Source organism: Phascolarctos cinereus, unplaced genomic scaffold (genome assembly GCF_003287225.1).
Source record: "Phascolarctos cinereus isolate Bilbo 61053 unplaced genomic scaffold, phaCin_HiC Scaffold_726;HRSCAF=1367, whole genome shotgun sequence".
Lineage (NCBI taxonomy): Eukaryota > Metazoa > Chordata > Mammalia > Diprotodontia > Phascolarctidae > Phascolarctos > Phascolarctos cinereus.
The window spans coordinates 383,920,036-383,937,103 of NW_027556098.1; the positions used below are offsets into that span (position 1 = coordinate 383,920,036).

The window sequence follows — 17,068 nt, forward strand, 5'->3', positions numbered from 1 at the left end:
ACATAGCCTGTGCCACGATTGAAAGGTCAGTCGTGGTCCTCAGCCTTAAATACCCCATAGTCCAGAGATGTTCTAGTCCACTGCTGTCTGGGGGGTCACACAAGCTGATGATGCTATCTGTTTCCTTTGGCTTGGGATAGAGACTAGCCTGGTGATAGCATTGGTTTCATGGGGGAAACTCTCTTCACCAGGGTAGAGGGAGTTTGGCATGGCCCCCCCCTTTTTTTTCAACATCTGGTCTTAGTTACCCAGAGTGCCTAGAGCTAGACTTGTTTCCCTACAGCCACATGGCCACTATGTGTCAAAGGTAGAACTAGAACTCAGATCTTGGCTTCAAGGCTAGCTCTCTATCCACTGACTCACACCACTTCTATGTTTCCCCTGGCCCTTTGGAAATATGTACCAGGCAACTGAGTATCAATTTTGCTTCCATACAAACCTCAAACCCCCCCCCACGCCTCCCCCCACACGTTGTCAGTTGTTTCTCCTTGTATCGGGGGCCTCTCCTATTAGGATACATAGTATTTGCCCTGGGATTGCTCTTCATGGACATGGCACAAATAAGTTAGCCAAGAGGATTTGCAACCAGATGTTGTCCTGACTTTACAATCATTGCAATTGTGATTGTGGGCAATTCTGACAGATTGGGGCTGGTGAGGTGGCCTTTGACGGTCTAGGGGACCTTGAAATTCTCTTTCAGCCCTAAATCTGGCATCTTAGCCTTTGTATACTGTGGAGAATTATTCAATTGGTAGTATACTAGGGGTGCCTCTGATGTGTTGAAGCATCATTTATCAAGAAGATTTTTTTAAAAAATTGAGCAAATAAGTCTATTGTAAGATAATTTAAATGCTGTTCTGGCAGAGTAGAAGAAACATTAAAATTCTCTCAAGCAGATCCTGAGCCTTCTCAAGGCTGCTTTCCTTTTTTTATTATTATTATTATCATTATTATCATCATCATCATTATTATTAACAACAGTAATAGGCACTGTGCTAATCGCTTTCTAAATATTGACTCATTTGCTCTTCAGAGTAACCCTGCTAAGGAGGTGCCTATTATTATCCTTGTTTTACAGTTGAGGAAACTGAAGCAAGCCACAGAAGTGACTTGGCCAGGGTCACACAGACAGTAGGTGTCTCTGAGGCTAGATTTGAACTTGAGTCTTCTTGGCTCCAGGGCCAGTGCACTAGCCACTAGCAACATTATCGAAGTATAACATTTGGGAAGGAACATATTTATGAAAATTATTGATACTCATATTGGAATTGGTTCATTTTTTATGCTGATGAGCATGTGAACCAGCTCTCTCCTGCCCTGTTACCCCCACAGAAGTACTTTCCCTGGAATAGGAGGAATGGGTCAGTGGGCCCTTTGACTTTGGCCTTGACCCTTGCTTTGTGACCTGGGTCTCGCCTCCTCTCCCTTGCTGTGTCCACCACCTAAAGTCTCTTCTTTGGCACAGCCTTCTCTGTTCCGTGGCTTCATGCAAGCCTTCTGCTCTGTTCTTTGAATTCTTCATGCTTTGGCCTTCCTTAATAGGCAGTAATACTCTGTTTACTTACTTACTATACACCTTGGTCAGCTGTTCCCCCATCATGGGATATATTTTATGTCCCGCATTCTTTCTCCCTCCTCTCCCCCCTCAATCACAAAGAATGCTGCTATGAACCCTGATAATGCTGGGTGAATGTTGCTGTCGCTGTTTTATATAGAATCCTAGGTGGAGAGCTGAGAGGGATCTCGGAGCCCATGGGAGCCAACCCTCTTTTTCACAGATGAGGAAACTGAGGCCCGTGGAGGTGATGTAACATGCTCAGTCAAACAGGTAGTAAGCCTAAGAGGTGGAATGTGAACCCAGGTCCTTTGATGGCAAGAAATAGTGCCCTTCCCACTGGACCATACTGCTGTGTTCAGCCCCAGCAAGAGGATCTCCAGGTCAGGTTTTGGACAAATAGGTTACTTTGTTTAGCAGTGTCCTCCCTCCCTCCTTCCCTCCTTCCCTTCCTCCCCTCCTCCATTCCTTTCTCTCTCCCTTCCCCTCTTCCTTCCTCTCTTTCTTTCCTTCCTCCTTTCCTCCCTCTCTTCCTTCTTTCTTCCCTCTCTTTCCTTCCTTCCTCCCTTTCTCCCTCCCTCCTTCCCTTCCTTACTTCATTCTTTCCTTCCTTTCTCCCTTGCTTTCCTTCCCTTTGTTTTCTTTTTTTTTGTTCTTTCTCTTTCACTCTTTTTCTCCCTTTCTCTTTTTTCCTTCTCTTTTTCTCTCTCTCTCTCTCTCTCTCCCTCTCCTCCTTTCCTTCTGCCCCTTTCTATTTTTAGAACCCTGCAATACCTACTGTATAGTTGGGGTGGTGCAAAATCATATATGAATGGTTTGCTCAAATAACCGTTTTTATAGGTAGCTACGGTTGTCTGCAGTTTACACATGAAGCCTTACCTATTTGTCTTTTGAAGGAGGGACCAATAGCGTTTAGCCATTGCAGAAAGGTTTTTTTGTTTTAGGTTCATAAATGTTGGTCCAGGACCCCAAGGGCCTTAAAACCCAGACAGTCAGAACTGGGAGGGGCCTTGGAGCTCATCTGGTACAACCCCTTTCACTTAGTAGGCCAGCTAGTAAATGGCCTTGTGGGGCTTCTGACCCCTAGGCCAGCTCTTTCTCCACTGTACCATGCTTCCTTGAAAGCATGAGATGTCAATTTTTATGGGTCTGATCTGTACTAGCCATATATTATTTTAGACAGAGAAAATCATTTTTGCCCTAAGTACCCGGGGATCTCTGCCAGGCAAACAGACTACCTCATTGTGGTTAATTGTGTCGTTTTGATTCAATCTGAATTAGGAGCGACCTTCCAGAGGTATTCCTCTAAGTAGACTAAACCAAGTACCGTTGACTGTACACTAGCTGTAAGGTGAATGCAGCGGGCCAGATCGCAGAAGACGTCTCAGTGTAATTTTTCCAGGATAGGGTTGCTGAAGGTTTAGTGGACCCCGAGACAAATCTGTCCAATCAGAAAGCAGCAAATAAATATCTTGGAGAACTGGGCTCAAAGCCTGTTTCAGTTGATAGCCCATTAGGGAATTTATTGTGGAAGGCATTTTTCTGAACAGCCCTGCCGCCTAGGAGAGAGGCAGGCTTCTAAATGAATGTATGTTAAAAGGTTGACTCTCAAACATGTTTCTTGGACTTGGGTAATAATTCAAAAGTCACTTTATACCAGAAATCCCATTTTGTTGATTGAAGAAGCGCAGTGTATGTTTTTGCTATTGCTGTCCATCTCAGCCCAGGTTGTGCGACCAGGGTGTTGGGAGGGAGGCGGCAAGATTAAGTGAAATTCACTTAGCGTTTTGGGGGTAGGGTTTTTTTTGTTTGTTTTTAAGCTATCCTGTGGCCTTTGAATATGAGCAGTATTACAGAAGCCAACATTATCTGGTAAACAGTCTGTAGTCCCATCAGTGAATCCTGAATTAAATATCTAAGGGTCAAATACCATATATTTCCCCCTTCTCCCCCACCCCGCTTTTGCTACCCTGACATTCTCTCTTTGAGCATTCATCTTGTGGGAGGCATACACTCATCTGTGATAGCTGTTCCATATGAGATGACTATTTCGGGGCTCTAATGAATAGCTGATGGATGTGGTGTGCAGTTAAGGTGGCCAGTTTCTTCCTAGGGAAAGGGTGAAAATGTGAAATAAGAAGTGGAGGATATATTGGAAGAAGTAGTTTAAGAAGGCAAGCTCTTTTATAGCAATTAAGTATGTAGAGAATGCAAATGTAAAGTACTGAAGCCAGTCAAGAATCATTTTCAACGACCTGCTGTGTGCCAGGCGCTGGGGATGGATACAGAGGCTGAAAGGAATTCAGTCCCTGCGTTCCAGAAGCTTTCTTAAGCATGAAGGTCTTGGGATATGTGATTGCTAGCAGGCCGATAATTAACTCCTTAGAGTCATTAGACCACTTAAACTAATATGAGGAATGATGTGAAATGTGCTTCCTCCCATAATTCACTTTTTATTGTCGATGTGAAAGGCCATAGCTTGGTAATGGATTGATCTATGAAGAGCTGCTCAAACTACCACTAATATTCATCTTGGTACCTCCCAGCTGGCCTTGAGAAATCACGAGGGACAGGCAGAAATCCCCTGCCATCCTGGCAGAGACACCAGCATGTGTTGTGGCAGGCTCTGAAGCCTCAGCTTCAAATCCTGCCCCAGATACTAGCTGTGTGGCCCTGGGGCTAATCTGCCTCAGTTTCCTCATCTGTAAGATGGGGATGAAAATAGCACCTGATCTGCCAAGGTTGTTGTGAGAATGAAATGAGCTGATGCTTGTGAAGTGCTTAGGACAGTGCCTGGCACCTACTAGGCTCTTTATAACTGTTAGCCATTCTAGAGGAGGGCTTCAAGTCTTTAGGGCAATGACAGGCTCTTCTGTGACTGGGAACTTTGGCAAGATTTTTCCCCATCCAGCCTTTCTCTGCTCAAGACCGGTTGGTGCAGTGTGTCTCGGCCCCAAATGGGTGCTCGTTGATGGAGCGCTTGTTACAGAAAAGAATTGGTTTTATTCTTGGGAAAGTGGTGTGTCCTGTGGCACGCGCTGAGGGGTGACTTATGTGAGGTGTGTCTTTGAAGCGTCTGCCTGCCTGCTCGCCCCCTATGCTTCTGCCACATGCAATTGATGATGTCTGGCCCGTGGTCATCTCTGTCATCTGAATGAACTTTCCATGGTCTGGTGACTCTTTACTCCCCTCCCCCAGGAGCTAATGTTCTCCCTCCCGTCTTTCTCTGCATTTGCACAGGCTGCCCCCCACCCCGAGCCTGGGGTGCGTTCCCTCCTCACCTTGGTTTGGGGGCCCTAATGTCCTTTAAGACTGAGTTCAAATGCCTCCTGTGTCAGATTCTTAACTTTTGGGGGCAGTCTGATGAAATCTGTGGATGCCTTCTCAGAATATTTTTAAATGCATAAAATATAAAACACACGGGATTCTAAAAGAAACCAATTATCTTGAATTAAAGATGTCATTTTTCTCCCATGTAAGTACATGGACCTTTTGAAATCCGTAAGGGTCCCAGGTTAAAGAACCTTGTTCTTCATGAGGCCTTTCTCTATTCATCTCTTCCTAAACACCCTCCCCTCTCTGCTCTATCAGTCCCTAGATTGGAAGTTCCTTGAAGGCAGGGACAACTTTCACATCTGTGCTTGTATCTCTAGCACATAATAGATGCTTAATAAATAAACGCTTGCTTGCTTGATTATACTTTGGCCAACTAAGATGGCCTGGAGAGTAAACTTCACCAGGGTTTTTTCTTTCCTTTTTCTTGACATAGAAAAATTGATCTCGGTAGATGACGGCTTCAGCATTCTCTCTGTACTCCAACTCGACATCTTTACTCGCTCCTAAGCTAAGGCCCACCATTTTAGCCAAAGGAGGGCAGATAACCAGGGGAAACTGGACTCAGAGTCAAGTAATCTGAGCCTTGGGTGCAGCAGGGTTCTAGTATCTCTGATTAAGGTCTAGCTCTAAATAATTTAAGTGTAGTGAGGTCGCCTTCTGGCTGGCGCTTGTGCTGTTCCTACCCCCTCCATCCCCCTCCATCCCCCCATTTATGAAGCAGGCTTGTGCTGTAAATGAACATGTTTTCTCACGCTGGTGTTTCGACGCCAGCCAGAGCATGGGTCAGAGGTCACACCATTGGAAGAACCTGACAGTGTCAGATTTGGGTTGTCAAGTTGTCAAGGAAATGGTATCCATTTACTTTGAAAATGTGCACTTAAACTGTCCTGGACTGGGAGCAGTGTGGTATAGCAGGAAAGGATCTTAATACAGAATCAGGATTCTAGTCTGGAACCTTCTGAGCTGTGTAGACCACGGCATGTCAGCAACCTCTCAACCTTAGTTTCTTCATCTGTAAAATGGGGTTGTGAATGCCTGGATGAAGCTGTTTTTCCTCCTGCAAAATAAGAGGAAGTTGGTCCTTTCCCTTCTATGAACTTGCATCCCCTGAGGCTTCTAATTGTATAGAAGGCTCTTTGTAAACAAACGTATAGAAATGTCAGTTAATTGGGTTGTCAAACTTCTCAGTTGGTTAAAAGGGTTTTTGTTTTTGTTTTTTGTTTTTGCTTTTTGGTTAGGCAATCGGGGTTAAGTGACTTGCCCAGGGTCACTCCACCAATTAAGTGTCAAGTGTCTGAGGCCAGATTTGAGCTCAGGTCCTCCCAATTCCAAGGCTGGAGCTCTATGCACTGTGCCGCCTAGCTAACACCCCCCCCCCCTTTTTTGTTTTGCTTTTTAAAAAGGTAGGGAGGCATAGTGGATAAAGAAAGGGAGCCGACCTCAGAGTCGAGGAAACCTGGGTTTGAGACCCTCGACAAGTTGCTCCCAATCTCAGGGTCTCAGGCAGCATCCCAAAGGTGCGGAACATAACCCCGCTGACATTGAGTTTCCTCATTGGAAATTTCTTACACCAATGAAGTCACAAGTCTGGGCCAAAAAATCCCCGCCCCCATTGAGAAACCATTCAGAAAATGGTTTCTTTAAATCAGATTGTGCCTCTTAATTTCCTGTGGATGTATTCCTGTTGGCCTTTCCTATCCATGTTGGTGAGGAGTAATAACTATTATAAGGTAGTCCTCTTGCACTCTAGTGTTTACAGAACGTTTTCCTCCCCAGGGCCTCACAAGGCTCGAGAGGTGCCTGCATTATTAAAGATGAAACCAGTTTCCATTCCTTGCCATTCCGTAACTGGAAAGAGCAGACAGGTGTTCTCTTTTACTGATATACCACCTCTCTCTCCCCCTGTATTTCCCTTCTCTTCTTCCAGAAAGCCGCCCTGTGGAAGGAAGAGGGTGAAATTTTAATAGACACCGGTTGGGCTAGAGTGACCAACATGGAAGCTGAGTCTGACACGGTGCCTTGTGTTCATAGCCCAAATTTGTGCTTTGGTGTCAGTCAGTGTTACTGGTCTTTATAATATCACGGCATAAATAGATTGTTCAGCAAGGAACTGGATGATCCTGGAAGGGATCTTAACCGTCATCTAGTCCAACCTGCTTGTTTTACAGATGAGGAAGCAGAGTCCTAGAAAAGTTGATTGACTTTTTTTTTTATCTATGGATACAACGGAACATCAGAATCTATGTATGGCTGATACCACTGGTAGACTGGGTCAGAATGAACACTGAAATAAACCAGCTAGAAATTCCGGCTTCTCACTTACACATCTGAGCCCTGGGGAATACCCTCATTTCACTCATCATTGATTCCTTTTGACTGATGGAAGAACAAAATGAATGGCAGTGGCCTTTGAAGGGAGCCCCATCCCAGACCTCTGGTGCCCTGGCTGCTTCTCTCGAGTTCACGCACTTTTCCTTGAAGATTTAGGAGTTGAGAAAAGCCTGTAGGGATTCTAGAATATGTGTGGGGGTGTCGCTCTTCCCTTCAGTGTTCCCTCCCACTTTTCCCTAGTGAGAGATTCTTGGCCTACTGGGTGTGAAGAGAAGGAACAGTAGGAGAGGCTGGTCAGGTTTAATTACTATGCAGAAGTGAAGCCCAGGCCCAACACTGGAAGTCTGCGTGGAGCTCTGCTTGCTGATAGGAAAATGGAGATCTGGCCCTGAGGACAAGCCAGTTGTAATACTCTCTACAGGCATCTTGCAAATACCTGTGTTAAGTCATTCTGCAGGGTGGGAGGGAGGGTATGTGATTTGGTGGTGTATTTGGCCTGTATTTATTTTTATAGTGTTTTGCAAAATATATTTAAATAAGAAATCAAAAGGATAAGAAATGAGCCCTGGGCATAACAAGCGAGGTGCTGCAGGAATGGAATTACATGTATTAAAGCACGGAGATTAGGTTGTGTGATTGCTGAGGGCCACTTCAGCAAGGCCCGAGAAGCAGGCCAGCTGGGTGCCAGTGACTAACGAGGCATTATTCCTTTTGCTTCCTGCAGAGCCTGGGAGGTCTGCCCACAAAGATGGCATTAAATGCTGATGCTTTTCTCCTTTCTCCTCCCCCTCCTTTGTAGAAACTTGAAGGCTCTAAGTGCAGAGGGCAGCTTTTGATTTTTGGGGCGACCAACTGGGACCTCATTGGTCGGAAGGAAGTGCCTAAACAGCAAGGTAGGAGAAACAAAGCTTGTTTAAAAAAAACAAAACAAAACACCAAGGAACGTCTCCCCTTGGTTCTCCATTCCTTTATGAAAGAAACAAGACGGGCCTCTACCTGTGGGATGGTTATTTTAATAAAAAGAGAGATAATGAGTGGTCCTTTGAGATTGTACCCCAGAGATTCCACAGTTAGACTTGTGAAGTAGCTGTCTTAAAATACACTCATTTTGGAAGGTGCTGACTTTCTGGTGGAACTTCCTTGCATGTGTAAACAGTAGAGGGAGGGCCATAGAGGGTGCCTTTCTTCCTACCACTTCCCCACCCCCCAGTCACTTCCAGAAAATGGGTATCATTCCTCATGAGGGCGCCAGCTGGGTTACCAGCCTTTCAAGAAAAAGCCCACTTGGCCTGATTCCATGTTTTATGATAACTGGCTTTCACTTGGAAAGATCCCAAAGTACTCTCCAGCATTGCTTTCTCCCAGTGGGCAAATATTTGCACACCAACACTCCCCAGTAGGATAGGGAGGGAGGGAGGGAGGGAGTGAAGAACGGCCAACTTTGACCTGGAAAGCGCCAGAAAGGTGTAAGGAAGGAGACCAGGTGTCATTAGGGGAATGAATGGGCCAGGGCAGCAGGATGAGCACCCATCCTCCCCGTAGTACAAGATGGAATCTTTACAACCAAGCCATTAAGGTTTTAATCCCAACCCAAGGCTGGGGGCGTCGGTAGCCAGTATTCTCATGGTGTTCCTTTACCAAGCAAGCCATTGGCTCACACTGCTTCTAGGGGGATGGGGACTGAATCCTTCCCTTCTCAGGTGCCTTTCAGCAAGAGGCTTATTAAGCTTAACCTCCGCCTTCTCCTTGAGGTCAGCTGCTCTTGCCCTGGACACTTCCTGGGGCCTCCTTTTTTTTTGCAACCAAGGTGTGATATCCCTGCTTCTCACCATCTCGTTGACATGAGGCTGTGAGGTTATGTTCTTCCTTCAGTGTTTCGCTGGAATTAAGTTCCGAGGGGATCCCCACTCCAGTGGGAAATGAGATAAGGAAGAAGGGAATAACCTTCCCCGTCTGTGCGAAGTAGTAGCTTTGTTTTGGCACAGAAGTCTTGTGAGGTAAGGTAGGTAGTGGAGACATTAAGCCCACTTTCTGGAGGAGGAAACTGAGGCTCAGTTGGGGGACAGCCTGGGACAGTGGAAAGAAGGCTGGATTTGAAGTCGGAGGACATGCATTAAGTCCCACTTGTTACCATGTGACTCTAGGCAAGTCATGTTAAGTGTCTGTGGGCCTCGGTCATCTGTAAACCGAAGGAGTTGGATTAGGTCCCTGCTAACTAAACCTTTGCCCTAATTAATGATCAGTGACTCCCCCACAGTCCCCTGAATCAGGACCCCCAAGTCTGGATTAGCTGACTCCACGGCTGATACTCTTTCCTCTCCAACATGTCTCCTTGTATAAAGAAAGCGATTTGTTTTCCTGCTTCCTGTTCCAGTTCCTTTTTCATCACTCCCCACCATGGTCTGACCTTGGGTGTGTATCCCTATGTATCTTGTCAGATCAGCTACTGTGTATGCCTTGTTAATTTACAAGATAGCATAATGATTCATACTGCATCTCTGATTAGGATCAGGCCATATAAATTGGGAGGCCAGGAGATTTCACAGTTCGGGTCCACCCTGGCCTTCCAGTGCCCGGGTCTGCTGCTAGGCAGCTAATGTGTCTGGGATCCCTTTTTGTGAGGGCTCCTCAGGAGGCCAGGCGGGGAGAAATTCCCCCCTTCACACAAGCTGATTGAATTCCACTGGTTTCTATTCATAGCGCTGCTAGGAACAAGGATGCTTCGGCAAGTCAGTGAACAGCCAACCTGCCACCTGTGAAACCGTTTGACTTGGCAGGTCCCGTTCAAATAGAACACCCTTTGCCCCCGTGGTTTTGTGGGTCGTGTTGGCCTGAAACATAGGCAGGACACGTTCAAGAAAAGAAAAGGTCACGCTGACGTTGGCTTTTTATTACAAGGCTTGCCATTCAGCCTTGAACCTTGGGGCAAGTGACTTGTCTCTGGGCCTCAGTTCCTTCCTCTGTTAATGTGAGGGGTGTTAGGGGTTAGCTGAGATCATCTCTAAGGTAAGCTCTAAATCTGTGATCTTTGGATGAGAAGATGACTTTAAAAATGAGTCAGAGTGGGAAGAGCATCCCTGCTAGTGAAGGCTTCTTGATGTTGGGACCATGTCTTCAATTTCCCATCTCTGCTAGTATCAAGGCTGGTGCAGATGGTTATAGAATGAATGAGGTGTCATTACCAGTCCCGAGGCTGTTAGGTGAATTCGTTGTGGAGTGCCAGCAAGATGGGCTCAGTTCCTTTCAGTGATTGCTCCTGCATCTATACCTGAAGGAGGTGGATTTGTGTGGCATCTCCTATGGATGGGGGATGAAGGCAGGGTTGTAGGAATAGACTTATATGAGCATCGACTATCCTGAATACATGCAAGTCCTTCCTGATGAAGCCAGAAAATTAATGGTTGGTGCCTCGCCATCAGTGCTTGCACCCAGATCAGTGAGACTTGAAGCATGAGCTAGCACAGCAGGGCCACAGACCCGGCCTGAAGACACTTTCTTCAATACTCCTGTACCTTCAGAGTAATAGGTGTCAAAAAACAAATGCAGACCTGTTGCTGTGGTTAGAAGAGTGAGTAATTGGAAGGACTCTTTTAGGGTCTTCTGCTTCATCGCATTCTGTGGTAGCCTTCATTCAAACAAGACATTTGATCTGGGAGAGTGTAAGCTCCTAGAGGGCAGCTCCTGTGTCCTTTTTACTCTTTGTATGCACAGTGCCTGGCTTCACACTGTACCTAGTAGGCGCTGATTAAGTGCTTGTTAAATAAAGGTGTCTATTGCAGTACAGTGCCATGCATGTCGTAGGGATAGCTCAAGTGTTTGGTGAATAAATGGATCTAGTATGGTGCCACAAACATAGTAGGTGCTTTGCTGCTCAGGTGTTTGTTAAATAAATGTGTGCAGTGCCACGCACATGGGAGGAACTGACTAAGTGTTTATAGAACACTTTGTAGAACACAGAAGGTACTGGCTAGGTGTTTATAGAAGTAATGTATTCTCATAATAACTTGGTGATGTAGGTAGAGTAAAATCCCCATTTTGCCAAAGAGTTGAAACTTAGGGTCAAAGCCAGGTGCTTGTGTCCCAAAGAACATCCATTTGCAGGCTACAGTTGTCTTTTGGTAATTCGTTCCCTTCATTTGGTGGGGTTGGGGGAGTGCACAAAACAGCCTAACCTGTCACCTGTTTGTGGTTCCAGCGGCTTATCGAAATCTGGGACAGAACTTGTGGGGGCCACACAGATACGGCTGTCTCTCTGGGGTTCAGGTGCGGACGGTGGTCTCTGGCCCCTGTGCGGCTCACAGTCTCCTCATCACCACAGAAGGAAAGCTCTGGAGCTGGGGTAAGTGAGAAGGTGTCTGAGGGAGCCCTCAGCCCCACTGTTTAGTGCTTGTATTATCTGGCCCTGTCATTTTTATTTTATCTATTGCAAAGCTGGCCCTCCGACACAGTCGGGACTTCTCTTTGGCGCCCACAGTCTCCCTTGAAGGTAATGGATTTATTTTGGAGGGGGGCTGGCCATCCTATGGACTCCTTTCCTTTACCTTCCCTTTATATGCCAGGAATAAATAAATCCTCTTTTGTTCTACCTTTTGGGCATTTGTGAATGATCCAGTGTTTCCTTCCTTTTGTTGTCTGGAGGGCAGGGCACTCCCTCCCCATCCCATCCTTCTCCCTTCGTGTGACTCCACTTCACTGCATCCTCGGCTTTCTGATTGGGAGGTGCCTTACAATGGAATTCCTGTTGGAGGTGCATCATCATCAGCCAGACTGTCACCTTCGTGCTTCGTAGCACAGTGTGACATAGGAACTCTATTCTTGCTGCCCAACTCCGTGTTGGCTTTTTGCTCCCCCCCTTCTCCCCTCCCGCCACATTCCATGATAATATAATCTACAAAGATCCTTCTTCTGCCACCGTCCGTGCGCCTCATTTCCCTCCCAGGCAATACCTTGCCCGTGGGTAACGATCGCGGCCTGTCTGTGCAGTGTTCTCTGATTTTCAGAATGCTTGCTGGCCCTCTCCGAATCCAGCCTCTGGACGGCCCAGGCTGGAGCAGCTCTCTTTAGTTTAGGGCTAATTATTGGCTCACCTGCCTGGTTCCCAAGGGTTGGATTTACCCTTGGTTCCCCAGTCTGTTTTCTGAGTTGTTTCTTTCCATTTTTGCCTTTGTTTATGTCCCTGGGTGGGAAAGACAGCACTATTGTTGGGGGGCTGGGCTTGCTAAATTCAGATCTTGCTCCAGGCACAGATGTGGAATGCTGGGAAAATGTCTTACCCCAGGGGTGGTGAACCTGCAGCCTGGAGGCCACATGTGAGGCCCTCAAGTGTGGCCCTTTGACTGAATTCAAATGGAAAGGCTGCAGGTTCCCACCCCTATCTTAACCTCTGCAAGCCTCAATTTCTTCATCTATAAAATGGGGCTCAGTAGCATCTACCTTCCAGGATTGCTGTGAGGATCAAATGAGATGGTATTTGTGAAGTGCCTGGCACGTAGTAGAGTAGGTGCTATATACATGATAACTGCAGTGTGGTTATTATTATTTGTTGTGTCATGGACTCTTTGCAGGTCTTGGTGAAGCCTATGAAACCCTTCTCAGAATAATGTTTTTAATTGTATAAAATAAAATCTGTAAGATTACAAGGGAAACCAATTCTTTTGAAATAAAGATGTAATTTTTTTCCTCAGCCAAATTCATGGACTTCTTGAAAGCTATTCCACACTCCTGGTGAAGACCCCTGAACCAGGTGACCACAGAGGCCCCTCCCAGCGCCCAGATTCTGTGACTTTGGTGGCAGTGCTTTATTTTTATTTTTAATTTTTTTGGTAAATATATTATTAATGAAGGTATTAAACGGGGCTGAGATCTGTCCCTGAGAGCTTCTGGGATCTCCCAGACCCTTTGTGTCTCTGGGTCCTCTGGCACTGCTCACCACCCTTTGTTTTTGATCCTCTGGCCAGCTTTTCGTCCAGATGACGCTATTTTTATTTCAGTCTGTTTGAACCATTTTTTTGCAGTTTCATGAGATACTTCACCAAGGTCCAAATACAAGAAACATCTGTTGTGTTCTTTTGGCTGCTAATTTTGTAGTTCCGTTGAAGAGAGAAAAAAAGCCAACAAGTTTGTTTGGCCCAGTTTTATACTTTATGGCCTCACAGTGACATACTTAAACCGCTTACGGTCCCGTTATCTCTTAGTTGCTTTTAAAAAGCAAGTCCCTTCCCACAACAGTCACCAGCACTTTACCATATCCGGACCCGTGTAAAATGGTTTTATGTCAGGCTTTGGACACCTAATTGTCTTATGCCTAATGCCTTTTTAAAGGCACCTCAAGTAATGTGGTGGGCTTTTTTGTAATTCCTTTGACTGTCTGAGAGCTAGAAGGGACTTTACAGACCTTCCAGTCCAACCCCCCTAGTTTTACAAATAAGGAAACTGAGGCCCAGAGGAGTGAAGGGGCTGGCCTCAGGTAACTAAGTGTCAGAAGTGGGATTTGAAACTTGCTTCCACTACAAAGAAACTGACAAAGACCAGAGCAAAAGTAATCCAGCTGTATTTGGAGAGGAATCCCCTTCCCTACATCCGTCTTCCATTTGAACACCCCCACCCCCACCCCATAATGGAGAACTTAATACTTTGTAAGGTGTTTGAGTTTTTTGACTTAAGATTTTTAGGAAATGTAGAATGGATGCTTTCGATGAAACCTCTGGGATTTGTCTCCCCCAGGCATTAATATTATTATTTCAAGCTCTCCACACAAAAACAGTTGATACCCTGTGGTATGACAGACATGACTGTTTGGTGAGACTGAGCCATTGGCCACACTTTCGGGCCCCATTTGGTAACTCGGAATCCTGGGTTTTCCTAGGCTTTCTTCCTTCTCCCAGGTAGACTGGACATCATGCCAGGGGGACAGATGGTCTGCTGTACTTGGCTTCAAGTTTTCCAAAGATAAATTCCATGACTTGGCACAGGCCTTCATTCTAGTGTGTATCTGTCACATCCGTTTCTTGAGCATTGTGATGTCTGACGTAAAAACACCTTGAATTCAAGCACATCCCTGAGAACGGCTTCTTTTTCTCCGAGCGGTGATCATCCGCAGGTCTAAAGACCGTCGTTCAGTTCCTGACGTTCAATGCTCCGTTCTCTTGGTGTGGCTTCTTTCATAGGCTGGGGACATGGAGGCTCCTGAGCTGAAAGGCTTGCACCCTCTGATGTGATAGACGAGGAAACTGAGTGAGAATATGGACCAGTGAATTATTTGGCCAAGTCGCTTAGGTGGAGGTAGATTGGAACCCAGGTCCTGTGACTTCAGACTCGGGGCTCTTTCCACTGTACCCACACTATTCCTCTTCACAGATATTTAGCCAATTCCAAGTTAAAGATGAGGTTAATATCTCCAGAGATAAAAATCTCCACTTTGATTTTATTTTTACTCTTAGTATACGTAAACCAGGACAGGAGGGGACTAGCCTTGGACCCAGACCCTCCTTGGGAGGACACCTGAATTCCAAGAGTTTGTGTATATTCTGGAATGATATTGGAGTGCTTATTAAATTAGCTCCATATCCTTGCACCGTAACTGTTTGTCTTGTCACAACTGCAGAGGAATTGAGTTGTCTGCATTCCCCTGGTCCAAGGGTTCTTCCCCTTTCTTTGTATCATGGAGCCCTAGGGGCAGTGTCTGGTGAAGTCTGCGTGTAGATGGACTCCTTATCAGAAGAGTGTTTTTAAATGCATATAATAAAGTCTGAAGGAAATCAGTTATGTTAGAAAAATAATATATAGATATACATCAACATATCAAAATAAATGTATATCTATGGTAAAAGTTCATGAACTTCCCTCCAATTAAGAACACCTTCCCAAGATTAAAATCCTTTAAAAGTAGAATTGTAATGCACCTTAGAATCTGAGTTCTGGAAGGGCTCTTAGAACAGAGAATGGTTAGATCTTAGAATGCAGAATGTCAGAGCTGGGAGGGACCTTAGGATACAGGATGTCAGAGCTGGGAGGGCTTTTAGAACATAGGATGTCAGAGCTGGGAGCGACCTTTGAGGTAATGTAATCCAACTTTTCACCCCATTTGCCATTTCATAGAGAAGGAAGCTGAGGTCCAGAGAAATGAAGATATGCAGTTAGTGGGGGATTAGAACCGCAGTTCCCAGACTTTACCGGATTTGAATACTCTTGGCATCCTAGGCGGGTGGTGTCATACTCACAGAACCCGGGGCTTATTAAACTATGCACAAAATAAAAAAGTGTAACATTATCTATATTTTACTGTATCTTTATTTTGTTAAATATTTCCCAATTCCCCTCTAATGTGGTTTGGGCACTTGAAGATGTCGTGGGGCAGGCAAGTTTGATGCCCGCCAAAGGCGTGATCCCACACTGGGGAGTGGGCCTTAGTTTGGCTTCCAGGGGTGGGGACAGGTGCCTGTGGATGCAACTCTGGCCCTGAGGCTGCTTTTGTTTAGTCACCAGGTTACTGGAGTGGTTGAAGGTTTATAGTCGTAAGGGTTGGCAGGGAATGTGAGCTCCATTTATGAGGTAGATAAAAATAAGAGAAATGACTGGCACGGTTCCAACAGGCTGTGAGGTGGGTTTAGTGCACCGAGACTGAACTGAAGAGGCAGGTGTCAGAATCTGAAAATACGCCTCTCAGAAGCACTCCGGTGGGGCGAGGTGGTCAAGCCCTGTGTACTTCCGGACACTGTTCTGGTTTGATCTGCTCTGCAGAAGCTGGTTGGTGTTATTTTTGTATTAACTTTGTATGTATTTTGTATGTTATCTTATATTCATGTTTCCCTGGATGGTTGAATTAATAAATGGTGGGGGGAGGAAGCATTTAGTGCTTACTCTGTTCAAAGTGGTAAGAATACAAGTTAGCCACCCCTTTCTGGGAGCTTCCATCCCTATGGGGAAAGACAGTGGCTAGAGGAGGTTCAGTTGCAGGGCAGATGGAAAGTCCCTTAGGGTGAGTGGCAAATAGATCACCTTTCATGACATTTCCTTTAATAAATCATAGCAGTTTTTTATATTTAACTTAATTTCCTTTTCTTTTAAGAGAATCTTTAGTAATTTCTTTTAGACCAGAGGTCCTTAGCCTTTGATCGATAAATGCTTAAAATTTTTTTTGTGATAACTGCTTTTCAATATAACTTTGTTCTTTTGTTTTTTTAAAATTTTATATGTTTATTGAGGGTTTCTGTCTCTTACATCTCCATAGTATCCCATGTATCCCTATCCTTCTCCCTCCTGGAGAGCTAGCCTTAATATAATTTGTTTCCTTTGTAATACTGTACATTTTTAAGAAAATTATTCTGAGAAAGGGTCCATAGGCTTCACTTGACTGCCCATGGTCTTGAAGAGTTTAAGGACCTCTGTGTTAAAGCCTCAGTTTGCATCTCTTCTCTTCCTTGTTGACTTCCTCATGGTCTTCTCAGGTCGAAATGAGAAGGGACAGCTTGGACATGGCGATACCAAGCGAGTGGAAGCCCCTAAACTCATAGAAGTCCTCAGCAAGGAAGTGATTGTGTCTGCTGCATGTGGGAGGAACCACACTCTGGCTTTGACAGGTATGAGAGACGGCCTTCCTGGCCAAAGTGAGGCCTATGGTTCAGGCAAAACGTGCTCGGTGAGGCAGAATTGAGGGTATCTCCAGATGGCCTGGAGTGGGGAACAGGCAGTATCTTGAAGGCCTTTGAACAATAGGCCTTAGAAACAGGAAGCACCTTTTGGAGGATGAAAAGATTATTTCTTCTCTACTGTTTCCATTTGCAAATGGGAACAAGGCATTTCTTTGTGCTCTCGTTTTCTGATAGGAGATGGTGATTCTGGAGAGCA

General features: G+C 45.5%; 1 protein-coding gene across 4 annotated transcripts in view; it reads left to right on the forward strand.

Moving 5' to 3' along the window:
* Positions 1-17,068, forward strand: part of RCC2 (regulator of chromosome condensation 2) — a 51,113-nt gene that overhangs the window by 6,645 nt on the left and 27,400 nt on the right. For all 4 annotated transcript variants that reach the window (XM_020972587.2, XM_020972597.2, XM_020972616.2 and 1 more), the window contains exons 3-5: positions 8,022-8,115; positions 11,418-11,561; positions 16,669-16,800. In XM_020972587.2, coding sequence (XP_020828246.1) covers positions 8,022-8,115; positions 11,418-11,561; positions 16,669-16,800 — 370 coding nt within the window. The remainder of the gene's footprint in view (positions 1-8,021; positions 8,116-11,417; positions 11,562-16,668; positions 16,801-17,068) is intronic.